Source organism: Manduca sexta, chromosome 10 (assembly GCF_014839805.1).
Source record: "Manduca sexta isolate Smith_Timp_Sample1 chromosome 10, JHU_Msex_v1.0, whole genome shotgun sequence".
NCBI classification, from domain to species: domain Eukaryota; kingdom Metazoa; phylum Arthropoda; class Insecta; order Lepidoptera; family Sphingidae; genus Manduca; species Manduca sexta.
In genome coordinates this window covers 12,949,845-12,975,886 of record NC_051124.1, presented here as the reverse complement: position 1 = coordinate 12,975,886, position 26,042 = coordinate 12,949,845, and the positions used below count along the sequence as shown (strand labels likewise).

At 34.6% G+C, this 26,042-nt stretch overlaps 2 protein-coding genes and 1 long non-coding RNA gene across 3 annotated transcripts; 2 read left to right on the top strand and 1 right to left on the bottom strand.

Moving 5' to 3' along the window:
* Nucleotides 1-136: 136 nt before the first annotated feature.
* On the top strand, nt 137-2,907 carry LOC115444201 (hydroxyacyl-coenzyme A dehydrogenase, mitochondrial). The gene is made up of 5 exons (XM_030169880.2): nt 137-449; nt 664-939; nt 1,387-1,472; nt 2,072-2,286; nt 2,607-2,907. Exons 1-5 carry the CDS (start codon nt 336-338, stop codon nt 2,846-2,848), a joined length of 933 nt encoding a protein of 310 aa, XP_030025740.1. The 5' UTR covers nt 137-335; the 3' UTR covers nt 2,849-2,907.
* A 392-nt stretch (nt 2,908-3,299) lies between these two features.
* LOC115444173 (transcription initiation factor TFIID subunit 9) lies at nt 3,300-5,087 on the bottom strand. Its single transcript, XM_030169842.2, has 3 exons — nt 4,510-5,087; nt 3,899-4,127; nt 3,300-3,498 (listed from the first exon to the last, which is right to left on the bottom strand). The coding sequence occupies exons 1-3, from the start codon at nt 4,875-4,877 to the stop codon at nt 3,379-3,381; spliced, it is 717 nt and encodes a 238-aa protein (XP_030025702.1). The 5' UTR covers nt 4,878-5,087; the 3' UTR covers nt 3,300-3,378.
* Nucleotides 5,088-6,339: 1,252 nt separating this feature from the next.
* LOC115454434 lies at nt 6,340-25,972 on the top strand. The gene is made up of 3 exons (XR_005112156.1): nt 6,340-16,908; nt 17,204-17,733; nt 17,977-25,972. It is a non-coding gene; the product is annotated as an uncharacterized LOC115454434 (long non-coding RNA).
* Nucleotides 25,973-26,042: the final 70 nt, after the last annotated feature.

Below are 26,042 nucleotides of genomic sequence, written 5' to 3'. Positions count from 1 at the left end.
AGCAGGGCTACTTTCGAAATTCGGCAATTTAAGAGAAAATGCATTAAAAAAATATTGCACGTCAAATCATCTTTCTTACCTTTTTTAACAGTATGAAATAACAAGGGATAGCAATATTAATTTTCATGATCGAAATAAGTTCACGTAGTACCTATTTCTCAAAAAGATCTTACCGGGCGCGGGCTAAACAGAATATAACCATTACGCTAAGCGCGGGCGCACATTGACACTTTGATAAGATTGTACTTTGGAATTTGACTTTTACAGTACTGCTTGTGATAATAAAGTAAAATTTTTAGGATATATAATTTTTTACAAGTTTATTTGTTACCAAAATGATCCAATTCGGCATTATTGCTAGAAACTTTTCTAGTTCTTCTGCAGTACAAAGTGCAATCAAAAATGTTACCGTTATTGGAGGTGGATTAATGGGATCCGGCATCGCTCAGGTACTTGGTAACTATTTTATGTTAAGCAACAAGTAATGAATTATTATACTTATGTTCTGATAAAAAGTTTGGTAAATAAATATAAAAGTTGAATAATTTAAAGTTCGTAATAATACGTACTCCTCAATCTACTGAACCGACACGTAAAAGGAATTTAGATTTTCACATTTTTTCATATTTATTTCGCTTGAAAAAAAATTAAAATGTATCACAGGTGTCGGCCCAAGCCGGACAAAATGTTACACTGGTGGACGTCAGCTCCGATGTGCTGGCCAAAGCCCAGAAGTCAATCGGCACGAACTTGGGCCGAGTCGCCAAGAAGGTCTACAAAGACAATCCTGCAGAGGGAGAGAAGTTCGTGGCCGAGTCCCTGGGCAGGATCAAGACACTAACAGACCCTGCTGAGGCTGCCAAGTCAGCAGATTTAGTTGTTGAGGCCATTGTTGAGAACATGGAGGTCAAGCACAAACTGTTCAAACAGCTGGATGGGGTAAGAAGTAATCATTATTTATGTAATTATTCTAAGATTTGCATTAAAATATGATATCCCATTTGTTTTTGTGCTTAAAGCAAAATCAGATGCAAACTGTACCTAGAGACTAAATTCTAAATAAAACATTAACAATAATTGGTTGGAAAAGATTTAAAACAGATAAGATTCTGATAAGGAATTTGCCCAAATACTACAAAATTACCCAGATCAATATAATTGTATAAATACAAACAAAATCCTGACTTCATATATTACTATGGTCTTTTTCAAGAATCCACACATATTTTAGTATTTTTGATATTTTACATCTCATAATGGACAGATCTGAATAAATTATTGAACTTTAAAAATTACTTTCACTGGAAAGAACAAACATGATATCTCATCATACAAGGGCCATCATACTTGCTCAATATTATTTATTTACCCTATTACTTGTTTCAGGTTGCACCGAGCCACACAATTTTTGCCTCAAACACCTCGTCACTGTCAATTAATGAGATTGCATCCGTAGTCAATAGGAAAGACAAGTAAGTGATTACTTCAAATTACTCTACATTTTATAGTTTTTGAATGTATTTTTGATTTAAATTACCAGACAGGAAATTTGGTAAGGAACTTCTCTATTTAATTTTGGGACTGTATTGCATATCTTGGAGCCTTAATATTGTTTTTATTATATAGCCTTTCAATTTATCCTATTTATGAGTAAAGGTATCCATAAACTCCATAGTTCTCTGTTTTAGACTTTTGATGACCAGTTAATTATAATATAATAAATAATATCAGCCCTGTATTATTACTGCCCCACTGCTGGGCACAGGGTTCCTCTACTATTTAGAGGAATTAGGTCTTAGTCCACTATACTGGCCTAGTGCAGTTCTTAGGTATGAAGGTTTCCTCACCATGTTTTCCTTGACCATAATATAATAATCGGCAAGTATTAATTCGCAAAAAATACACTTTTAGAAAAGTCAGAGCCCAGAGGAGTGTGCTTTTGGAATTTGAAAACTACAGAAATTTGTCTTGACACCAACATCGTTCCTTTCACATCCAACCAGGCTATTGCTGTTACTATTTTACACCTACTATATTTTCAATTTGCTAGATATAAATACCATGTTTTCAGATTTGGTGGTCTCCACTTCTTTAACCCTGTGCCAGTAATGAAACTACTGGAAGTGGTTCGTGGAGCTGAAACAAACGATGCCACATACCAAGCCATGATGTCTTGGGGCAAGTCCGTGGGCAAGACTTGCATCACATGCAAGGACACCCCTGGATTTGTGGTGAACAGGCTGCTTGTCCCATATATATGCGAGGCTATTAGGTTATTTGAAAGAGGTGACCATTTCCTGCTATACATTATTTCGACATTGCATGAATAAATGAAACCATATACTTGTGTTTTTTAAATCAACACTACTATTAGTTATTCTAATTATAGATATAAAATACTAAAGTGTCAGTTTCAAATGAAATAGATGTATGCTAAGACCTTTATTACTACATGAAGAGAATTTCTCAGAGTAGCAACATCACAGTTTCAGTCAGGAACACACTTACACACAATATTCACACTAAACTACAAGATGGTCATATATATTGCGTAGATTGCAGTTTATGAATGAGGGCAAGCAATAATTTTATGATGACTTTTACAGGTGATGCATCCGCCCGTGACATCGATATCGCGATGAAGCTTGGAGCTGGGTACCCCATGGGACCCTTGGAGCTGGCCGACTATGTAGGTCTGGACACCAACAAATTCATCCTGGATGGATGGCACAAGAAGTACCCTGACCAGCCCTTGTTTAACCCTATCCCATTGCTAGACAAACTGGTGTCTGAGGGGAAACTAGGTGTTAAGAGTGGTGAGGGATTCTACAAGTATGACAAGAAATAAAATGTTAGCAAATCATGAAGTATATTCTATTTTTGAAGAGTAAATTATTTTAATATTTAGTTATGGTTTTATTTATCTCCCAGTAGTAAGTAGATGTAAGTCTGTATTAAAAAACAATTTATAGAGCACCATAAATCTTTATGAATTTATGAAAAGTTTAAAATATTTAATTCAAGTTTTTATAATTTAATTTGAATATTTTATGTAACTCACCATCTCGCTCGCATAGTTGTATAGCGTGCGCTGTACAACACCGCTCTAATGTCCCGGGTTCGAATCCCAGTTTTTCTACTCAGTATCGACCCAAAGTCTAGCGGCGTAACCATAGGGTCGCATGACAGACATGACATGATTCAGGGGCCCCAAAATGTAAAGTATAGTATTTTTTTTTACCTTGAGGTCTTACTTATACCAGTAATCGCCAATGTAAAGTGGCTTAAAAAAACTGCAGGATTATAAAAGACTATATTATATTCCTTAAAATTGTGTTACATTAAAACATTATCTTACATTTAGAAGTGTTGCTTATACTAGACATCGTAATCATCATCTTCACGCTTCCGTTTCTGTGGCATGGTGTCATCGGTTTCCATTTTGATTGGTGCTTGTGCTGAAGGTCCCGCTGTGACCCTCACGGCTGGTTTCACTACCTGAAAGTGCATGATGTCACTGTTACAATATGTTGGTGGTTAGGGCAGCCTATGTCAGGTGCTGTTTTTGTGACCCAGAAATATTTTTTTATGCTGGTATATTGTACTAGTATTAGACTTTTGCATTACTCTGTGTTAAAGAACTATCTGTAACATTAAATGAAAGTGAAAAGGACTCAAAGGGGTAAAGATTAAAAAGATTATAACTGCTAACAACCATCATTTCAATCAAATTTCGAACTGAAAAATATTGTTCAGTTATTATGACTTTAACTGCAAATATTGCCTTATAATTAAACATAAATCTTTAACACAGTATATGAGTATATAACATTTTAGTTAATATATTATTCTAGACTGCAACATCTTAAATACTAAACAAAAACAAATAAAACATTACCTTACTCCCAGAAGAAAATTTCAACACAGGTTTGGGTATAATATTAGGTTTCCCTGCAGATACATTGACAATGGCTCCAGGCGGTCTCTTCACCACTACATTCTGCTGGCTTGGAGGCGGCTTGGGTGTAGGCATTGTCTTTATAGTAGGAGTGGGGGTGATTGTTGTCTTAGCTATAGCTTTCTTTGTGGCTGGCTTTAGGCGATAGTTGCAGGCGGAGAGGCAGTAACTGGAATCAAAGAATATTAGACATTTTGAATATTAGAGATATGTCATTAAGAACATGGTTAGCAGAAATGGTGTTAGAAAATGTGGATAACATAAATAGATTTAAAGAAAAATATGGGTAAATATTCAAACCTATTTTTGCTAGAAGTGTCTAAAAATTACTGAAGCTAGATTATACAAAATTCTTGTTTTACAACTGCTCTTACAAACTAGTTACATCTGCTTTATTCTGTTAATGTGAAATTACTTTCTATATTCATGCACACAAGTTTGTAATGATTCTAATTTCTGATATTCAAACCATGCATTATGAATTATCCTATAATCACTATCTGGTACATAAACATAACTATACTTCCGCTATCTTCCCAGACATTACTCACCGATCAGGAGGCAGCCTTAAGCCACAGTGGGGTTTAATTAACGGCAGTGGATTAACATTCTTGACCCTTGCTACTTCTAACAACACCTCGCGCGGCGGCGGGTTCGTAAATGACTTATCCAACTGCATCTGCACTGATAACCGCACGTCGTCAAGGTCTATCGTCTTCTTCTTCGCGTGGTTGGCGAACACCCTCGCGTCGTCCAATACTGAAGTCACGTAGCGGTAGGTAAATTCAAGAAGCTGGTTCACTACTCGTGGCTCGTAATCCGTCACACCAACTTCCTTCATGATCGACATTATCACTTGCGCATCTTTTGGTATGTGTTTTGTTTGCGTGTTTGCCTTAGATTTATCTTTTTCTGACATTGTTGTTATTTTGTTAAAATTTAAATAAAATGCTTTTTCTTCTTTTATATTATGGCATACGCCTTCCACGGATTATCTATCGGGGATTTCACCAATTTCGAGTAATAAAACCACACACAAAACAATATATACGAATTTCTAGAAAAAATTAAATAAATGCGGACGCTGTATGTAGTTTGACAATGACAACTGACAGGTCACGATTTTGACACTTGACAGAATACACCTCACAAAATATATTTTTGTATCAAAGATTATCATAACGTACATCCATCTGCTAATATTTGTATAAGCCTGAACTGTATGTATGATAAAAATTAAACTTGAAGAAAATAATGTCAAATATTATTTTATGTTTAAAAAAAAGTATACAAATTACCTAATCATTTAAACCAATGACGTTTTACAAATAGACGCGTCATACGCTAACAAAATTGCACATAAAAACGGCGCACTATTCACTATAGTCACATACCTATACATATAAATTACAAATTGGCTCGAAGAAGGAATACCAAGATTAAGCATACGTTCGTTAGAAAAGGATGTATATACATCGACAGTTACAGATCGCATTGATACGTCACGAGCGTGGACCGCCGTCGCCACGACTGTCGAATAAAATGCATTTATTAGTTAAAAAATAAGTTAATAGTGTATACTTATTACTAGCGTATGAAGTAAAACATTTTTTAATCCACAGTTAAAGTATAACTTGTACATCGTCTAAAAACACAGAAAGGCATTTTATTTATCAAAATACTAAAAGTTGTAAGCCGACTAGCCGCGACAGTGGTTGGAGGTTGACTACGTGAATGTCGGGCAATTACCTTACTTTCTTCTTGCCAATATTGAGCTCAGACAACGTATCAATGTAATAAAAACATCTTAGATTTAAACCATTATGCTATAAGAAATATACAATTTTACTTTTAACTTGTTTTAGCATTGCATTGCATAGCTGTCAAAATTAAATATCGCCGGTAATTTAAAAGTTTAAAAGTAGACTAGTCAAGACGTAACTAAGCATAGCTTTGCGTAATTTTTATATGTAAGACTGATTTAAATAATGATAAACCTGTCCCTATTTACGTTATGATACCGAAGTAAATTGTAGTGTAGCTTCCTAAGTATATAAAATATTAGCGAAATTATACATCAACAAAGCAATAAAATACATACATATAAAGCGAATAAATTACATTCAATATTATTCCTCGACTTCATTAAATTTTCCATAATATTTGTAGCGGGTTTGTATGTACACAACTAAGTATTTCTTCACCAGTACATTTGAATCTAAACGTTAAATATTATTATTACATTCTAGATAAACCTTTACGGTTGTAAAAGGTATGAACAAGTGCTATGATTGTGGTTTCGGAACGTACTAAAACCTGGGACGCTTACAAAACCTAGCCAATGGCTAGGCGTCTAGAACTTTTCGGCGTTAGCATACCTAGGGCGCATGATCGTTGGACCCTTTCAGATCAATAATTAAGGTTGGAGTGAGCACAGCGTTGAGGCTGGATCGAGCCTGTATCACAGCCTCTTTGGCGTCGGCAGTCTCCGGATCAAGACGTGTATCCGGTTTATCAGAGAAGCAGTTCATCATCTTCACATCATGGCTTCGAGTCCAGTTCTTGCAGTCCAGAACGAGCGGAGGCGTCTCCGGGTACGTCGAGCACGCTGTTTTTCTTCGCCGGAGCGTATCAGGTAACAAAGAATATTTTGGCTCGTTTACACGTTGGGCTACCATGAGATTAACTCCTTACATTTAAATTAAAATACTCAGTAAATCGACGGATAAATGTTGTCTTTTTAAATATGGCAGGAGGTACAAGATTTTTATTTCATCTTTAGAAATTTGTATTATGGGCGTGGCCCATTGTTATAGAAATTGCTTGATGGTATATGAACAATGTGCTGACTTTGCTGGATAAATGTAACAAAAAGCTTAAAATGTTCTAGCATAGGAATATCACAGCATTTTATGTATGCGAAAATTAATAAATCATATGCTACGCTATTGGTTTTAATTTGATGTGAGAAGTGCAGTATTAGGCGATATGCAAAATCGGTAAACAATTGCAGGAATATTACGTATAACGAGTTTCGTAGGGCCGAATGAAGAAGAGGGAGCACACTAGGCCTCGTACTTGACTGGCCGATATTATTGATCAGTACAATCAAAACATATTCGTAAGCTTCTCGAATATTAGCGATTTTATACAAATATTGACACTTATGCTAAATCAGAATTTACTCTAGCACGTTTTCGTAGTCTTTTTTGAAAATAGGTAAATTATAATATACTTACAACATAAATCAACTTATACTACTAATAACTTTTAAAATTAAAAAATGAATATCATGTTTAAGTTCAGCACTAATCAATACATTGCCCGCAGTCCGCCATTTTAGTTTAATGCACATGCGCATTTTGATCGAATTTTCCCTTTGTTCCCATCCGAGTTCTGTTTCCAATCATTTTAGTTTATTGGTAGGTATGCACTTTTAAGCATTTAGGTAGATACATTATAAAATAATTTGATTTTAACAAATCTATTATTTAGGAGTCGTATCCTTTTATAGTTTTATGGGCTGCAGACATTAAGTAATGAAAAAGGGGCGTGCCCTGTTCGCCATTTTGTTTTAATCGCACATGCGCATTATGATCGAATTTTCCCTTTGTTTCCATCGGAGTTCTGTTTGCAATAATTTTAGTGCATTCGGCGGTATGCACTTTTAATGCATTTCGGTAGATACATTCATAAAGTAATTAAATTTAACAAATCTTTTGTCCATAAATCGTGTCCCTTTAAAGTTTTACGGGCTCCTGCAATAAATAAAAAAAGGCGCGTGCCATGTCCGCCATTTTGTACTATTCGCACATGCGCATAATGATCGCATTTTCCCTTTGTTCCTATCAGAGTTCAGTTTGCAATAATTTTAATGCATTGGGCGGAATGCACTTTTAATGCATTTAGGTAGATACATTTATAAAGTAATTAAATTTAACAAATCTTTCACCTAGAAATCGTGTACTTTTAAAGTTTTACGGGCTCCTGCAATAAATGAAGAAGGCGCGTGCCCTGTTCGCCATTTTGTATTATTCGCACATGCGCATAATGATCGCGTTTTCCCTTTGTTCCTATCAGAGTTCAGTTTGCAATAATTTTAATGCATTGGGCGGAATTCACTTTTAATGCATTTAGGTAGATACATTTATAAAGTAATTAAATTTAACAAATCTTTTACCTAGAAATCGTGTATTTTAAAGTTTTACGGGCTCCTGCAATAAATGAAGAAGGCGCGTGCCCTGTCCGCCATTTTGTATTATTCGCACATGCGTATTATGATCGAATTTTCCCTTTGTTTCCACCGGGGTTCTGTTTCCAATAATTTTAGTGCATTAGGCGGTATGCACTTTTAATGCATGTAGGTATGTAGATAAATTTATAAAGTAATTAAATTTAACAAATCTTTTATCTAGAAATCGTATCCTTATACGGTTTTACGGAACTCTGTAATAAATAAAAAAAGGCGCGTGCCCTGTCCGCCATTTTGTATTATTCGCACATGCGCATTATGACCGAATTTTCCCTTTGTTCCCATCGGTGTTCTGTTTGCAATAATTTTAGTGCATTGGGCTGTATGCACTTTTAATGCATTTAGGTAGATACATCCATAAAGCAATTTAAATTTAACAAATCTTTTATCCAGAAATCATATCCTTTTATAGTTTTATGGGCTTCTACAAATTTAAGAAAGGCGTGTACCCTGTCAACCATTTTGTTTTATCCGCACATGCGCATTATGGTCAATATTTCCTTTGTTCCCATTCGATTACTGCCTTAATTTCGTAATTTGGTTTAATTGGAAGCTTTTTGCAGATATTATCATAAAGTTTTGTTGCTATTTGTAGTAATTAAAGTCCGGAAGAGTCCGTAATGTGTCGTGCCCTGTTTTGTTCTTCACGCCTACACTGTACACCAAGCAGATTTTTCTATTTGTCATATATTTAATAAAATTAAAGGTATTTTTATGAGGTACCTCCTACATACCTTTGAGCCATTTTATTAAGATATTAAATGTATGTAGGACCTAATTTGTGATTAACCAATTAAGTTATTATGTTTTTATTATCCCTTTTATAATTGTATACGTATCTATTCAATAGAATCACAGCACTAGTATTTTTACGCACATGCGCATTCTGATCAAATGTTTCCTTTGTCTTCGTGTGGGTTACTCGTTGCTTTCATCTTTGTTTTAAAACATTTTAAAATATGTTGATTGTAGGTATAGTAATCATACTCCTTCTAATTTTTATTTTATTAGGATCATAAAAATAGCAGCTTAGTCCGTGAAAGTAATGTGCCACACCTTAATCCACACGGCTCCACTTTGCATCGGGAAATTATTTATTTCCATCAAATCTTTGTATTTTTTTGGGAAATATAGCCTATTTACTGCATTATTAAAGTATGTTTAACTAATTTTGAGTAATTGTAATATGTACTTTTCGTGGTAGGCTTCGTAGCATGAATCAATAAATGCTAGTATCCTGTCCGCCATTTTGTTTTTGATGCACATGTGTGTAATATCACCGGAATTTCTCATTGCCCTCATATAAGATACATTTCTTTAAAAGAAAGCAAGTGAAATCAAAGATACAAATTTAAACGCTAATATTTTATCTTTTGGAATAACACGAAAAATATATTTTTTTATTTTATGCAACGGCAGTGCATATACGTTTCCGCCTCCATTCATTTACTTTTTAGTTTCGAAATTTAATGCCATTGAAATATGTAATCGTGCTTTCGAGTCGCAATTATGTTTGGTGAAAACTGTATTCTTTTATAATTTCTAGTACTTCAAACACTTATCAATACATTGCTGGGTCTTGATTCCTGACCGCCATTTTATATTCTGCGCACATGCGCATTCTGATCCATTCTTTCCTTTGTCTTTATAAGTGTTATTTGAAGCTTGACTGTTGGTTTTAACATATCTGAAATGTAATTGTTTTAAAATTTATATTTTTTTGCCATCCTTTTAATCAAGATCTTACAAATAATATTGAATTCCGGAAATTTACCGTGCCACGCCTTGATCCCAACCCCCTCCGCCCGCATCGATGACGCAGCAGTAGTTCGCAATACAAGTGCATACTAGTGTTTGCTTCCATAGAGTCGTTTCTCTTTTGTGTCTGCATTTTATTGCCATTAAAATATTTTAATGTACTTTTGAATTTAAGTAAAATTATTGGCAAACCGTATCTTCTTATGATTTTGTGAAATCTATAGAAATAGTCCACGATTCTGTCCGCCATTATCCAAATTGCACATGCGCATTCTGATAGAATACTTCTTTTGTCTTCGACTTCTATGTTCAAGTTTTGTTATTTCTTTTTGAAATATCTTAAATGATATTGATTTATAATAGATAATTTTAAATTTATTATCGCGAATTGTTTGGATTTCTTTTAAATTTAAAAATATAGGTATTAGGGATTAGATTTATATTGATATAATACTTGTTAGGAAGCGTTTTGCACTACGGCCAGGTCCTCGCTCCTCGTCTTTTATTTCTGTATTTTGAATAAAACAACCAATTGAATAAAATTTTAAGATTTAATGAAAACAAACATACGCAATACACATTACACAATGAAGATAATTAGGCGGAGTTTAAGAAGATCCCGAACCCTGGAGTACCTACCTTTGGATCCGGACTTAAATGCCAACACCTAGCTGCACATAGTCATCTTGATGGGCACGCCGCCGGTTTTCCATCACTAAGAAGATGTCCTATTATATCCTTTTAATTAACAAAACATCATAAACATTTACATTTCTTCATGTTCTATACTATCTAATTATGAATAACTTGTGAATTATTTCATGATATAGAGCGAGTGCACCAACTAAACCTCTAATTACTGTTCTATGAAATAAAATTTGTAAAAATAATATCCAATTACACAACACAGACAATAAATTAAAAAAATACACTCCTTTTAAAAATAAAATCTTTTCGGCGGTTACGTTCAAAATATTAAGTACTTAGGTACTTAAAATAAAAATCAGCTTATTATTGAAATCACTGTATCTGTGAACCTTATTATAGTTACAAGTTGGTGAGAAGTGACTAAAATACAGGTTCTGGGTCGTGATTTGAACTTATCTACTAACATTTAAAAGAGTTTAGAAAATATTGCGAACCATGCGTATCAGAGCGAATTTTATAGCGGTGGGTGGGTGGATAAGTAATTATCCGGGTTGGTCAAGTTCGCTAACTTTCGACACGTTCTGTTGCGCAATGGTCTATGGAACGAGTGACTGCGAGTTTGATCTTGGGTCAAATTCGTGTCATCCGCCAATATTTTCTAGATTATTTTAATGAAATTACTTCAAGCATTTAAATGAACACATACACACATACACTGAAGAAATAAATTGCCAATCCAGCATGACAGACGTATTTTCTAAGTGGTGAGAAAATCACAAATATGTGTTTAGACACGAAGAGAATTTAACGGAGGTGGGTGGGACGGTAAGTGTTTACTTATCTGGGCCGTTAAGTTTCAGAAGAAACAAAATGTTAATAGAAAGTACGTCCGATTGCTGGTTGGCTAATTAGATTTGGAATAACTACTAACATCTTTACAAAACAAGTTCAGAGTTTGCAACAAAACATTAGGAAAGATTTAACGTAAACTGACTGTCATGTCCATCTGATGTTTCTATCAAGAGCTTTTACAAATTATCATCAGATAGTTAGAACGGCTTCAGGAAAGTCTTGAAAAACCGTTGTAATTTACCGCGACAAAACTTCGTATCAATGATAACAATAAGACCGATAATTCGGAAGAATACCTCTGAATTATCCACAAATCTGTAAACCTAGTTTTTAATGTACATTCCAGTTCAGGAAGAAATCCTACTGGTATTTGAGAAGTGATCAATCCATGTCTCGTTATCAACGGGACTTGGAAATCATAGTCGAATATAGCAGGAATGGTTACAATCATCGTAGCTAGATTGCGAGGTATGATCAAATTTATATACCTTTCTCTGTCTTCGAACCTTATGAAATGCTAAAGCCGATTTGGCCACAAAAGAGTTAAAAAGTATTTATATTTTCGGTGCGAAAAGGCTAGCCGCAATGCAACGTCATTGCCCTCCATAACAATCATCAGCTTTCACGTGCTATTTGTGAAATATCATCATTATTTGTGGAACTGAATTGGAATTTTCGCTATCAAAACGGTCTTCCAGATAGATAAAGATATTTATAAATGAAATAATTTACAAATCTATTAATAAACAATTATTCGAAAAATCGCTTCTCAAACCAAAATTTTCTAGGTATTGCAGAGAACATTTTACTAGTAATAATGACATCACGATAATGGCGACTATGGTGGTCAGTTGCAAAACAGATAAAAAACAAATTTTATAAAATTAATATAAATTCTATCTTTTTATTAATCAAAATAAAAATATTTCATGGCTTAAGGCTATAAATAACTTATTTCTGCATTTTTTGCAAACTTTTTTAATCACCTTATTATATTAATGAATAGAAGATTACCGTCATAACCTTATGATTTTGGGGTTTTGAGCCAAACCTAACTAGGTCCGCGTGAATCAATGTCTAAACTTTCTCTTTAGCAGGAAAAACCCTTTGTATGATACAAAGCTGGGATTTAAGCACAATATGAAGATGCAAAAAACCAAGCCAACCAGAGCTAAATAATCTGTTGGTGGTCCCTGATCTTGTTGAAAGGATTTCGGCGAAGGTTGTCTAAAATGAAGATTTGTGTGCTTTCCTTAAGGCCAATTAGGCTCGGGCCAACATCGGCCAGATATGAAGGGCACACGAAACTGACCGACAACGTTCTGTACGTTGTCAGTCAGTTTCGTGTGCCCTTCAATGGCGAAAACAGTGTGGCCGTTTTTTTCTTCTTTACTAGCGATTGCTTTGGCAATTATTCCTGTTTTAGCAGAGTTTAACTGTGACTAAAACCGATTAAGATGAAACATAAGAAGAGAGACTATGTGCGGAATGGAGCACATGATATTTGTTAGAAATGGAGAAGAGATAGATTCGTGATTTCGTGACCGGTTTCGGTAATAAAGTTGACGTCCGCGCAGTGCATTTACCAAATTACACTCTGTCTGTAGGTTAACGCGATCTTTCACACCATATTACGACATGACCGATAATCCTCCTGATTTCCAGGGAGTGAAGTATATTTTATACCACGTTTCGAGTGGAATATTACGGTGAAATTATACCCGAGTACGGCTAAAGGGTTACGAGATATTGGGTCGCATGTCGTGGAGTGAATGATCCTCGCATGACCCTCTCCATGAGTGGTTATTACACTGATCTATGACAGAGTCATGAATTTTGGTAAAATACCTGCATGATTACCCTAACTAACCTGATATTGTTGGAGGGTATGGATCAGTTGTAAATATAAAACCAACAAAAAACGATTTGGTGGTTGCTAGAATAACAAAAAGCGGAAACCCAACGGATTAAGATGTTTATTTCATCAAATTAGCTGTATTACTGGCGGTTGTTGCATCAACTATTGTGCTGAGGTCCCAGTTTCATTGCACGGTTAAAGTGATATTGGGTTTTACGGTTCATCACTGTGGAGGGCGGTTGGATAGATCCAACTTATCCGGGCTGTCAAAGTTCGCTTACTTTAGTTCCCATAATCTGGCAGAAGAAAAAATCATTTCAGTAATGGTACACAAAATAATCACAAGCTGCGTTAAACTTTAAAATAATATAAAATTCACAGAATCTGTTATACAGTACCTTGCTACATATATTATTGATAATGATTATAAATTGTCAAGATCTTTTTGAACATAATATTGTGAATATATGTATGTCGCCTTTGGCATGGAATGTGAGAATGATTGTCGGCAAATCTTTCTGCTTAGATTTCTACGAGGTATAAATCGTTAAGTACACTATTAGCTAATCTACTTCATTTTATACCGGAAAGTAATTGGTACCAGTTAGGTTTCTTGGGACGAACGATGTAAACACACTATCCATACCCGATGAACTCTCATTAAACAAAACAAACTACTGTTATGACAATAAATACAAAATAATTTTAAATCTTGCCAACTAGTGACGGATTTCGTGTAATTGACACTACTGCAGTATAATACAACGGCATCGTGGGATCATCGTCGGTGACTTCTTCCACAATTCTTTAAAAAAATTTACGGTGGTGGGTGGGTGGATAAGTCCTTTCTTATCCGGGCCGGCAAAGTTTGCGCACTTGAATTGTGGAAGAAGCTAAAATAATTCCGTTTCAGGGAGGTGTCCAAGAATTTCTTCGAGACGTTTTGTCGGCATACTGGTTGGCAAGTTAGGTTGACATCGTTTGCTTCTTAAGAAATTGGCGCTTATACGAACTGATGCCAGAGGAATTTAAAGCAATAAAAGCTTTAACTTCAGCAATAGCCAGAGGAAATACAAATACTTTCAGATCCAAAACGTGCTAGAGAAATTGTTATAAAATAATTTTGAGCTGCAACCCGTGCAATGATGTGATCGGATCAAATATTTTGAACTGTGTTAAATGCCTTTGGTATTTGACTGCAACAGATTCATATATTTTGATGTCATTGTCAGTGTATTCGAGGAATCAAATACCAAACAGGGAAGTATCCGAAGAGATAATATGATCTTTCAATATCACTGAGCCAAGGAAAGGTAGACGTTGAAACTGACTGTACTGTAAACGATGTAAAATTCATCAAAAATTTCAGTGGATGTTTTTTTACGTTCCTGTTTTAGGTTCTATCTGGGAAGAAAAGTTCAGATCCTATATTTTATATTTGAACTAAAGTTCAGAGCTCTAGGTTTTTAATTGAATATTATATAACTATTACGACTTAACAAAATGTAGCCTCCTCTATTCGTGTTTTTATTGCTTATATTAAGTTTTTAAAAATTAATTTCAGTATTTTTATAAATTTGATGGTGTGCTGGCTTGTCTCTAGTTTTGATATTGAATGTACTTACTTGTTTGTTGAGTAATCAGTGTCCAATGTGTGTTAATTTGAAGTGCGTGATCGTTCAGTTTACCTCAGTGACTCACTATGTTAAGATTGTCTGGGGAAGTCAACAAAATATTGAGTATTTAATTGTTAAAACACTCAACTTAAAATGGGTAGTTGGTAGAGTAACAGGATCATCTTATAAAAATTATAGAAAAACAAATAATGTATCAGAATATCACAATCCCAAAGAGTTGAAGAGAAAGCAACACTTCCATAAGACGTTGAATACGGGATGAGAATGTAAATACCACAAATATCTGACCTATAATAATCAAAAAAGTTGACAAAGGAAGATAAACATGAGGTTACAAAATTAGTGAACGTCGGAAATTGATATATCTTATCAGAAATTAATATATTGAATTTCGATAATAGATGTTTTGGTTTTAAATATCATCTAAATTACTTTATAGAATCGATTTTAAAACAAGTTTGTTGTTATGTGGTTTTAAAGGCGTGCAGTTTTTATTTTCTATTTTCAATTGAAACCCAATATTCGGCCTAGTGTTATACGAAAAAATCTGTGACGTTTCTGTGTTGTTTATATTTATAAAAAAAGTGTTGTTTATATTATACAAATAGATACAAGCTAGCAACACCATAATCTAGTAATTCTTCAGGAAACTTACTACTAAAGGCAAGAAAACTAGTTCAGCTATTTGAAACATTGATAATAATGTCAGTTGCCATCGAATCAGTATTAACTCAACAATTAATTCAGAAAATTAAATACCTATGAGTCTGAAATTAATAAGTCCACGAAAAATTGGTTATTTTTTGGACTGTTTCTATTCTTCCCGGACCATGTTCTTTTTCGCTTGTTTTTTTTTCAGAATTGAGCCACATTGCCAGCACATTGTCATAATTAGAGAATAGAAGTAGCTTCAATGGACGTTTTATATACGGTTGCGCGCGCCCTGACGCCGTTGGTACGAACAGGTAAATTGTTATTACTGTTGATTCGTATTTACGTCGTCATTCGTATGAACTCGTTTTCACACGTGGTTCTATAGGGAATATAGCCATATTTGAAAAGACGACTCATTGCAATAATACAAAAAAATACTAAGTCCTGCTGCTAAGTTAGGAGATATTTAGGTCAAAATTTTATTAAAGGTTACGCTACTTTTGTGGCTGCCTAATGCCTAAACGTGTAAACGAGCTAAGGTGTTCTTGGAAAAAGGTAAGTATATATATTATAAGTAATTTTTGAGAAAGAATAGGTTCCACAACGCATTTTAAAGCGTTGTGGACAGGTGGACCAGTATTTCTCTTTGCCGAACAATCGGCACAGTAGGTGTAGGGTGTATATTTGCATAACCGTGTTGTGTGCTAACATTTATTTCTTTCAGCATTAATGATTTTTTTATTTAGGTACAATAAAAAGGAAGAAGACGTAACTAATATTATGAAGATGGAAATGCTTCAAAAGGATCTAAATGGGTAATAAAGGTTACATAGTTCATAAGTAATTTTAATAATAATAGTTATATAGTTTATAAGTAATTTTAGTAATAAGACTATTTTGTATACTACATAATTGTGTTAGTCCGTAAGTGTCTATGTACTGTATGACTTAATAATTGATGTGTCGATTATTTCAATATCAACACAAATGTTATAACCAATCATCAACAAAACACGGTGAGTTACGATCAATTATATTATTTTAACTCTCGTAGCACATTTTCATAAAATATTTCTTTCACCATGCTGCCACTTCGGGACTATGGCGCGGTCATCACTGTTCCAACCGAGATGAGGAGTTCTCTGGCGCAGCGTCAACAGTCAACCGTAGCGGACGTCGGATGAAGCAAGAACAAAGCACAGGGCAGCCAGCAACATCGAGAAGACCACAAGCGTGAAGAAAGCAGCGTGTATTGAAGCTTCTAGATTCTCAGCTCTCGTGGTCCGTTTCGGTAAAATCCTACTTATTTGTACTTTTGGTATGCTTACAACGGCAACCTACAGCCCTGATGGTTTATGAACTTAGGGTTGTAAATCGATTAGTGGATTTATTGAGAACAGTAAAGACTAGACAACAACAAAAGGGAAGTATATAATTTCTAAATTTAAAGCGGCATACTGCCAGTACTAATATAGCTCACATTGGTTGTTATTGTTTGGTTTATACTCTTTGTTACTATACAGTTTCAACAAGCCCAATGTTTCAATTTACCGATAACCTTATTAACAGTTCTAACCAATCGGCAGGTTCAGACACTGTGTGAAGAGAAGGAAGCTGTGGCGTAACTTTGGTGAACATCATCAGGTACAACGACTACATATCCGAGGACTCCATATATTACTGTTGGCATTCGAAAATGTCTATTGTAAAGATAATAGGCAAATACAGAACACCTACCTGGAAAATTCACCAACTATAAATATTGAATGCAATCAATGAAGCAAGTTTTAAAAATAAAGGAAGCATAACATGCAATTTACTTGCTGAGGCGTCATTGATTTTTGGAAAACATTCGGCGATTATTGCGGAGAAAGTAACATCAGAGGTAGAGCGAGAGAGCTACTTCATTAGCCCAAACACTGAGTTCTCGAATGTTAATTTTGGCGGCATACGAAGAAGAAGCATTTAGAGAACCTCACAACATTAGCAAGTATTCTGACGTTTCCACAGCGACCTTAATGACAAGTTGAAAGGACTACACCATACAAGGACCGCGATACCGTCGTTTGACCAGAAAGCGAGGCTACGATTCAAGAAACCACCACTTATTCATCAGGTACGTTAATTCTGTTGATGTTAATAATTTGTTCTAGTGTTCGCGTATTTCAATAAAAACCGGGAGGTGCTGGGTTCGATTCTCATGCTGAACAACAACGATTCGCACTTTGCCAGTTTTATTCTTATATCCCGGTCATCACGCAAATATGGATATGATGGTAATGGTTCATCTATTGATATATTTGAAACAAGCATTACCTAAACAGTTGCAATAACCGTCAATTACTGACTGGACACTTAGCAGGAGCTACGAATACAATCATCAAACAAGTGATCCAGTCAGTGCCAGCCACTCAGCGAGTCGCCGAGCCGCCAATTAGTCAGCCAACGACCCCAAGCTATCAAGTCAGCAGATCAGCAGTCCAGCCAAGACAGCCGACATCTAAGGTGTTCGATGAGAATTCAAGTGTCATAGAGACTTTACCGTAGGCTAAGTTGTTATGTGGATCAGAGTGAGCTATTCAAAATTGAGAAAACCGGCCATTGATATTCAGTGTGGGTTCATTTTACCTGCAGCTTTACCTTTATACAAAAGTAATATACATTAATTTATTATTGAACTCGATGTCGATGATGTACACACGGACACTATATATTGATATTCTTGAGACTTTAGATAGTTAAAATTGGTTACAACTTAGCACGACAATACTCTATGTCTCGAATTTTAATCTTCTTTTCAATTATTATACTCCATACATAATTGACAATAGACTAAACCTCAACTGCTATTAAATACCTACATAGCTTACCAAGCTATGACATTTAAGGATGACTTACTTTATCGCTATATATGGTAATATACCAAGGCACCTACCAGTTCTAATTAGACATGGGTAGGTGTTGGGGTCAATTCCGAGGTCCAACACATTCAAAATTGTTTAGGCAGTATAGGATCTCCTAGAGGTCAGGTCGGTTGTAAGAAGCTACATCGATACAATCTCGTAAAAATATGCATGACCAATGATTGAAAGAGATAAGTTCAAAAGGATTATGCTATATGTATGGTATCAGAACTCATATTGTCTTACTCTTAGTCTCTGATATTTAATGTTGATCTTGTTGTCTCCCACACGTTCTACGTAAATAGCATACGTACGGAAGGGTCTTTGATTATAGTTGAGATTGCGAGGTGGATCTGAATGCAAACGACCGACGTAGGAAGTGGCATGGCATAAAAGCAGCAATGAGACTAGTTGTGTATGTGTGTCATTTAAACAGGGGCCATACTTTTTATAACAATTTAGACTCATAACGGCCGTGTTACGTTAAATTTGTGGAATATTATGGAATCGTATCTAAATTTCAATTGGCATAAACGCGATGAAGTGCGTTACGAACATGAAATGGTAAATTGTGGAATTGGCAATCAGGGCCTGGACATCATGCATGATCGCAAGCGACGACTCTGTGTCAGAGACCTCGGAATAGAAATCCCAACGCATAGTTTTTAGGGATAATAGTAGCTTGAACAAAAGGTTATAATTTAGCACATGTTGTCTTCTTTCTCCACAGTCCATCTTCAGTTTTAGCATTATCAGTGATATAAATGTACTATCTGAGCAAATGTAAGCATATGTTAAAATTTATAGTTCAGTATTAAATGTATAAGTTTCGCTTTGGCTTAACGAAATAGGAAGCAGAGTTCAACAGCATTTCTGGTAGGTTAATAGGGCCCTTCGATACGTAATGAGAGTTCAGAGAGAAACACATTAATTCGTGCTTTGAAATAAGTTATGAGTTGAGCCTTTTCCGCAAAGAAAGATACTATAATGGTGGTTTGACAGTTCCGGCTAATTTGTATTATTAACTTCTGTTTGTGGATTTGCTCATGAGAAAACTGGGTGAAGATTCTACACTCTACAATTATATTCAGATGAAGTGTAGTTATTCAAGAGAAAGGATTTCTAGAAATACAGCGATATAATCAGAGATTAACACATTCAAATAGACAAAAGTTTGAAATAATGCTTGAAATTCTCATATCACGTACCTTTTATTTATTTTAAGTCTGGAAAGCTGTGATATACAGCGGGGTTTTACAAAATATAAAATATTTTTGACAATGGACTTGACACCAGTCACATAATACAAAATTAAGCCCGGCAAACCGTAGATGCACTGACTGTAATCTCTCCCTCGGGAAATACAGGCATGAATTATATAACGTTACTTTCCTTAAACTGTTGAGTGACTTCAGACGCGGCTCAACATTTAAGTCTATTTCTTATGCAACTGGGTTGAAAGTTGAGTGTAGTCTTAATGTATTGGCACTTAAAAGAGTGTTGTGTCTACTTGTTCTGCATACGTACAGATGAAGATTTAAGGCACACTCTTGAACAAATGGCCTTCGACTTGTTCCATACTTATCGGCGCGCGGGTTACTGGAATATGCAAAGATTTAAGGTTAATACGGATTTAAGACTACATAAGATTTATTTATATTGTAAATTTCGAATAGATAGCTTTCTAAAAATACGGTTAGCGCGCTTTGCTGGGGCAGAGTCTTACTACGGTTTGTTGGAAGAGATAATTACATTCTGTATGTGTGTCGCCTTGCGGGAAGAGGCTACGACTGCTGGTGGGAGGATATATGTATCCGTCCGGATAGCGGCTACCGTTCACAAGGTGTAAAACCCGCCATAGTGGCCCACGTAAGTGTGTCGCGTTCCGGGATCAGTCTGTGTACATCCGGTTCCAAACAGGCATAGTTGTATCAACTGGTCAGGGATAATTTATATGATCTTGATCAGTCGACATTCTATCGGACCTACTTTACTTTTCATCATGTAAGTGTGTACGTGCCCGTATAGAGAACTCACTATGCCTTCGTACAGACGCGTAAACTTATGTTTGTGTTGCAAATTGTGTCGGTGTTGCCAGATCTTTTTAGTATAATTTTTCACATTATTGAACACCCTTTACCAAAATCGCATCTTTTAAAATGACGGTACCTTTTTTATTAAGAAGAATAATTATTATTATTTATGATTAAGTATATCAAAAGTGCAAAGTGCATGCTTTTTAGGTCATTAAGTTCTCTTATTTTCGGCAAATATTTTACGAATTATATCTATTGGCAATTAATGCTCATTGCTCGCCTAGTTGTATTTTTTTTATCAGATGTTAAAAAAATCCGTCCAAAGCGAGTAAAATTGAGCCATTGGAGAAACTTCTTTTGAAATGTGGAATTATAAATTTTGTCTTTGATTTTTTCGAAATTTTAACCTACCTTTAGTAATTTTTACGGGTAAAACTAAAACTACACGTCTAAGAATTTTGAAGTTCTACTTAAGAATTTCGTATGTAGGCGTGTGAAGTTAGCCAACACCTACTAGTGAGGCACGGTGAAGAAAGCCCTGATCTCTTAGTAGTAGAGGAGACCCATTCTCTGCAGTGGCATGTGACTAAAACAAAGCTGAAACTATTATAATAAACTGAGAAAATACGCATGAATTCATAAAAGTTATTCTTAACAATGAGTTCAAATGTTACGTCTATGTAGCGATACATATTTGAAAACTCAAACATTTCATACTCGTACGATATACGTGTGTGAAGGGGGAAGACAGAATTGTCAATTAATATGAGATTATCTGCATGATTGTACGACTGCTTCGGTGTCGTAGTTGTATACTGCAATGCTGAGTTAGTCATGATATTGCAATGTCTCAGGTTCGACCCCCGGGTCGGGCAAAATTATATTGGGTTTCCGGCTCAGATTTAGTGTGCAGTATCGAATTTCTACCCGCGATAGGCTCGCCACCTATCACATCATGGAACGGATACACACGGCAAAAAGTAGGTGCACTAATTGCGCCTCTGCCTACCCTTTCGGGTATTAATGGCCTGAAGTTTGTGTGTATTCTCTGTATGAGTCTGTTGATCCTATAAATATACGTAAATATATGTTTATAGGGTCGGAAAGGTCAGGTCTAATGGTATAAGGTATATGAAAATACGAACTTGTCAGGAGAGCAAAAAAATGTTTTTCGTGGAATTAAGTTCCAATAACGCCTCGTCTTTTTAACGCAATAAGAGACGTATTGTAAGTGTTTTGTTTTTAAGTGAAGCCCCACAAGCCATAATAAATATGTCATGATCAACTTCTTGCTACATTTAATCAAACAAATACGTAAGACGGATTAGTTTTTATTGGCTTTTGTTTCTTAAAAGGTAGAACTTCCTATGACGCAAAATTAAAAATTTTTTAAATCTTAATTCTTGGCCAAATTTGTTGTGGAAACGTCATATGAAATGGAAAAAAAATGTCTTATGCCATTTTCGTTATGGGGGTGCGATATCATGTCGAACCTCTTGGTCGACATCTGAATATTTATTGGCGCTAATAATAATAACATGTACGACGAGTTGAGTTGTTCCTCGACGCAGTGAATAACTACGAGTTGTGTACGCACAACTGTGACGATTATTAATATGAGCGCAATATGGAAGTAGCGTAACTATGCGCTTGTTGAGTATATCATGTCGCCTCTTAATGGTGGTCGACATTGGAATGATAGGTAGCGCTCTAAATCTGTACGGACACGCGTGCCTACGTGGGATTAACGCAGTGAACCACCTACACGGAGTTGTCTACGCGCGAGTGACGATTGATGATGTGAGCGTAATACGAGAGTATCGCAAATATGTGTTTATGGAGTATATTGCACCCCCGGGAGATAAAGGCGTAAGATAAAAACATCAATTTGACAAGAGCAAAATAATTGGTTTTTAAGGACGAAAATGAGAAAATTACATTAACGATATTATGAAATGCAATCGTAAGTTGAGAGCATCGAGAGATTTTGTAGATTGGTTACTTTGAATTATAACTTGAGGGTACTGCGAGACTTTCTTTTGTTTATTGGTTACCTTGAAATGACTCGATGCAACCAGAGACAAGAACGGGGTTTCCACTTACTATACATGGCAATTTTGCATCCAAAACATGTTTGATTCATCAGCGTAGTGTTTGCTAATAATTGTGTGGTAGTGTATATAAAAGAGATTTAAAAAGATAACGTTTCTTTGTTTTCTTCAAATAGAACCATTTAAGACATGTGTTGAATAAATCAATGGCCGAGTTCTGGATACTGAAGTATTATAAAAAAAAAATTAAAGTGAATATAATTTTATTAAATACGACAAGTTTTTGGTAAAGTATGGTGATAAATGTAAATAATTCTTTGATTCATATTTCCCATATGACATGTATTGTTCTTTAAGACTCTCCCTCTAGCAAACGGCCTTGAGCATTCGTCGCATACATTTACGACGCACGATTTGCGATGGAAGAATAATTTCTTCAAAAAAACATTTTTGGTCTTTGAAAATTTTAAACTACCAAAATATTATTTTTTAAATTATCCGTTCGTTCAAAATTGAAATTATGTGTACTTTTTATTGGCATTTTCAACAAATTTATTGGCATTTTCATTATGAAATTAATCAAACAATATCCACGTTATAAAAATGTTAAAAAATCTAAGTAATTTTTTTTTTCCAAATGTATTATAAATTTGGATAAAATAGTTTCTAAAAATATGGATGGCGACGTATCGCTGGGGGCAGGGGCTTAAGTCGAATATCTAATGTAATTATGTTCATACAACCGCCAAAAACAGCATGAGAATTCATTATAGCAACTCTAAATCATATAGCGAGTGTACATATAACAACCAACAAGACAATTTTCATATAACTTTCATTCAAGCATTCATATTCATCCATGTACATGACGATACCCATCACTTCATGGGATGCAAAGATGATAGAGGTGCGATATTGGCTCAGTCTGTTCTTTTAGGCCAAAACATACATTCATAAATGTACTCTATGTTTGTTTATGATGTCGTGTCAGTATATGCCATATGACTATAAAACAGCATGATCTAAATAGATATGCAAAATCAATTTATGTATATTTAAATTTGGCACAATTGATCATATATATAAAATATTTCATAGAATTCACCAAACATGACAAAGACGTCTGCATAGAAAGCCATTTGCACATGTCATATGTATATTTGTCACGTTTAGACCAAACGAGACCATATTTGTTTGTTAATAGAAGTGGTTATCCTATGCCAATTGACACATATGTAAGTAAATTGTCGCTTACCTAACACCGCGTATTTTTTTTTTGTTTAAAACGGAGTTAAATATAAGAACGAAGGAACAACACTTTTTAATATAAGATTTAAAGAGTACAAAACTATTACGCATTATATTCCTTTATAATTGACTGAGTATGATATTGTTCGAGAAATTAATGCAAGTTACATAGTTTAATCAATTTAAAATTCCGACTTACGCAGTGTTGTTGCTAAGCGACGATATGCCATTTTATGAATTGCATCTAAAAGATGTCAAATATTTGTCAACATGGTAGGGTAAAGATAAGGAAAAGAGGGGATTATCATTACTGATGCTCATTATAACCCTCACGAGTGCCTCACGACCCAAGGCTGATACACTCTCACTATTGGAGCAGCGTTGTCCCTACCAGGACAGCTTATTATAAAGGCTACTTGGTACTAGAGAACGAATTGACCTCGCAGCAATATTCCGGACTTTAGAGGTCTTGGATTCGATTCTCTGGAACCGCATAATTTTCTGTAAATTTTTACATATTTGGGGTAGGTAGGGTAGGTAGGTAGGCTATGTCTAATATAATATTTGTAACATATTTGTTTACATGAAAAGTGTTGTTGTAAAATGTTATTTTTTGCTGGCATTATTGTAAAAGTATGACAATTTGTAATTTTATTAATGTGGCCAGAGTAACCTTAATATATTTACTATATCTTTTATAAGCCCTTTTGGCTTAACGTGTTATCATTGTAATAATTATTGAAAGATTTCATCAAATGAAATTGTATTCATTTAAGGTTCTTTGGCAAAAGGATAATACTAGAAAATTTTATTTGAATTAGGTTAATAGCAAATTAAGTAATTTTTGGATATGTAAAATATTGTCAAATAATGTCAAAATGTATATATTTGTGACTTATAAATTTGTTATTAAATTAAAATGAGCATTCGATAATTTGGCTCATATAACATTGTATGTATATCATATAACACTGTCAAGTTATAGTTATTATGAATTAAGTCACCAAAGAGGACGCATATGTTATGATATTGCCACATTAAAATACAATGTATAATATAAGAAAGTGTACTATAGCCTAGTTGGGAACAGTCTACCTAGATGGATGTCTCGATTTAAAACGCAAAGCACAAACCTCTGACATCTCGATGACATTTGTATTGTAAATAAATCGTTCACTTTAACGGTGAAGGAAACATCGCGACGTATTATACTTACCTGAGAATTCTATAAAAATAATTATGAAAGTGTGTCAAATTTACCTTACATTTAATTGTATAGATTAGTAAACATTGGCTGTACTTATGTATGTGATTTGGCATTTTACAAATTATAACTATATTAGTAAGCGTCCGAGTGTGGCCTCATTTGGTAACATACCAACAAAACAAAATTGTTTTCTAATTTTAAAGCGTATATTTTAATTAAATTATGTTTGTCAAGAAATTACTCGAGTAAAATGATGTTTTTGGTTAAAATTTAGAATCTTGTAATTCGATTTTAAGTTCAAACGAGATTGCAATTGGCACGTTATTCTTTGCTGTTTAATAAATAATTAGTAAAGTACTAATCGCCATTGCGAAAGTGAAAATTGGCATAAGGAGGATATTGATAAACACTACTTTAGTAGTGTTTTGCGTAATACTTGCTTATTTTAGCAATGTAAATTTTTTAATAAATCTCTATCGTTTTTCCAAAAATTCGGTTATGGTTTTGTTATAAGAGAAGACACAAACTAAAACAATTAATTCCATTCTGATCCCAAAATCCGGTTACGAGATACTAAATCGCAGCCTTTTTATAATTAAAAATAATTTTCATATCATGTAAATGAAAGCGCGGATCCAGAATTTAGTGGGAAGTTGATTTCCTTTTTTAACGGAAGGGGGTAATCACCCCTAAAGTGAAGTTAGCTTATTTTATTGGCTCAATTGTACTGTTGTACCTATCCCATCGAACTGGATTCAAGCTTGTGTGCATTAAAATTATAAAAAAAATATTCATGTATATTTACTATGATAAATGCCTTCAGCATAAGAAAAATTCACAAGTTTGAATATATTTTTGGACTTTCATAGAGTTTTATTGAACATCACAAATAAAAATTTATTTTTGTTACTTAAATCAATTTTGATATTGTTATTTCACTCCCTTTTAACATGAATATACCCCTGATAACTGTAATGTGT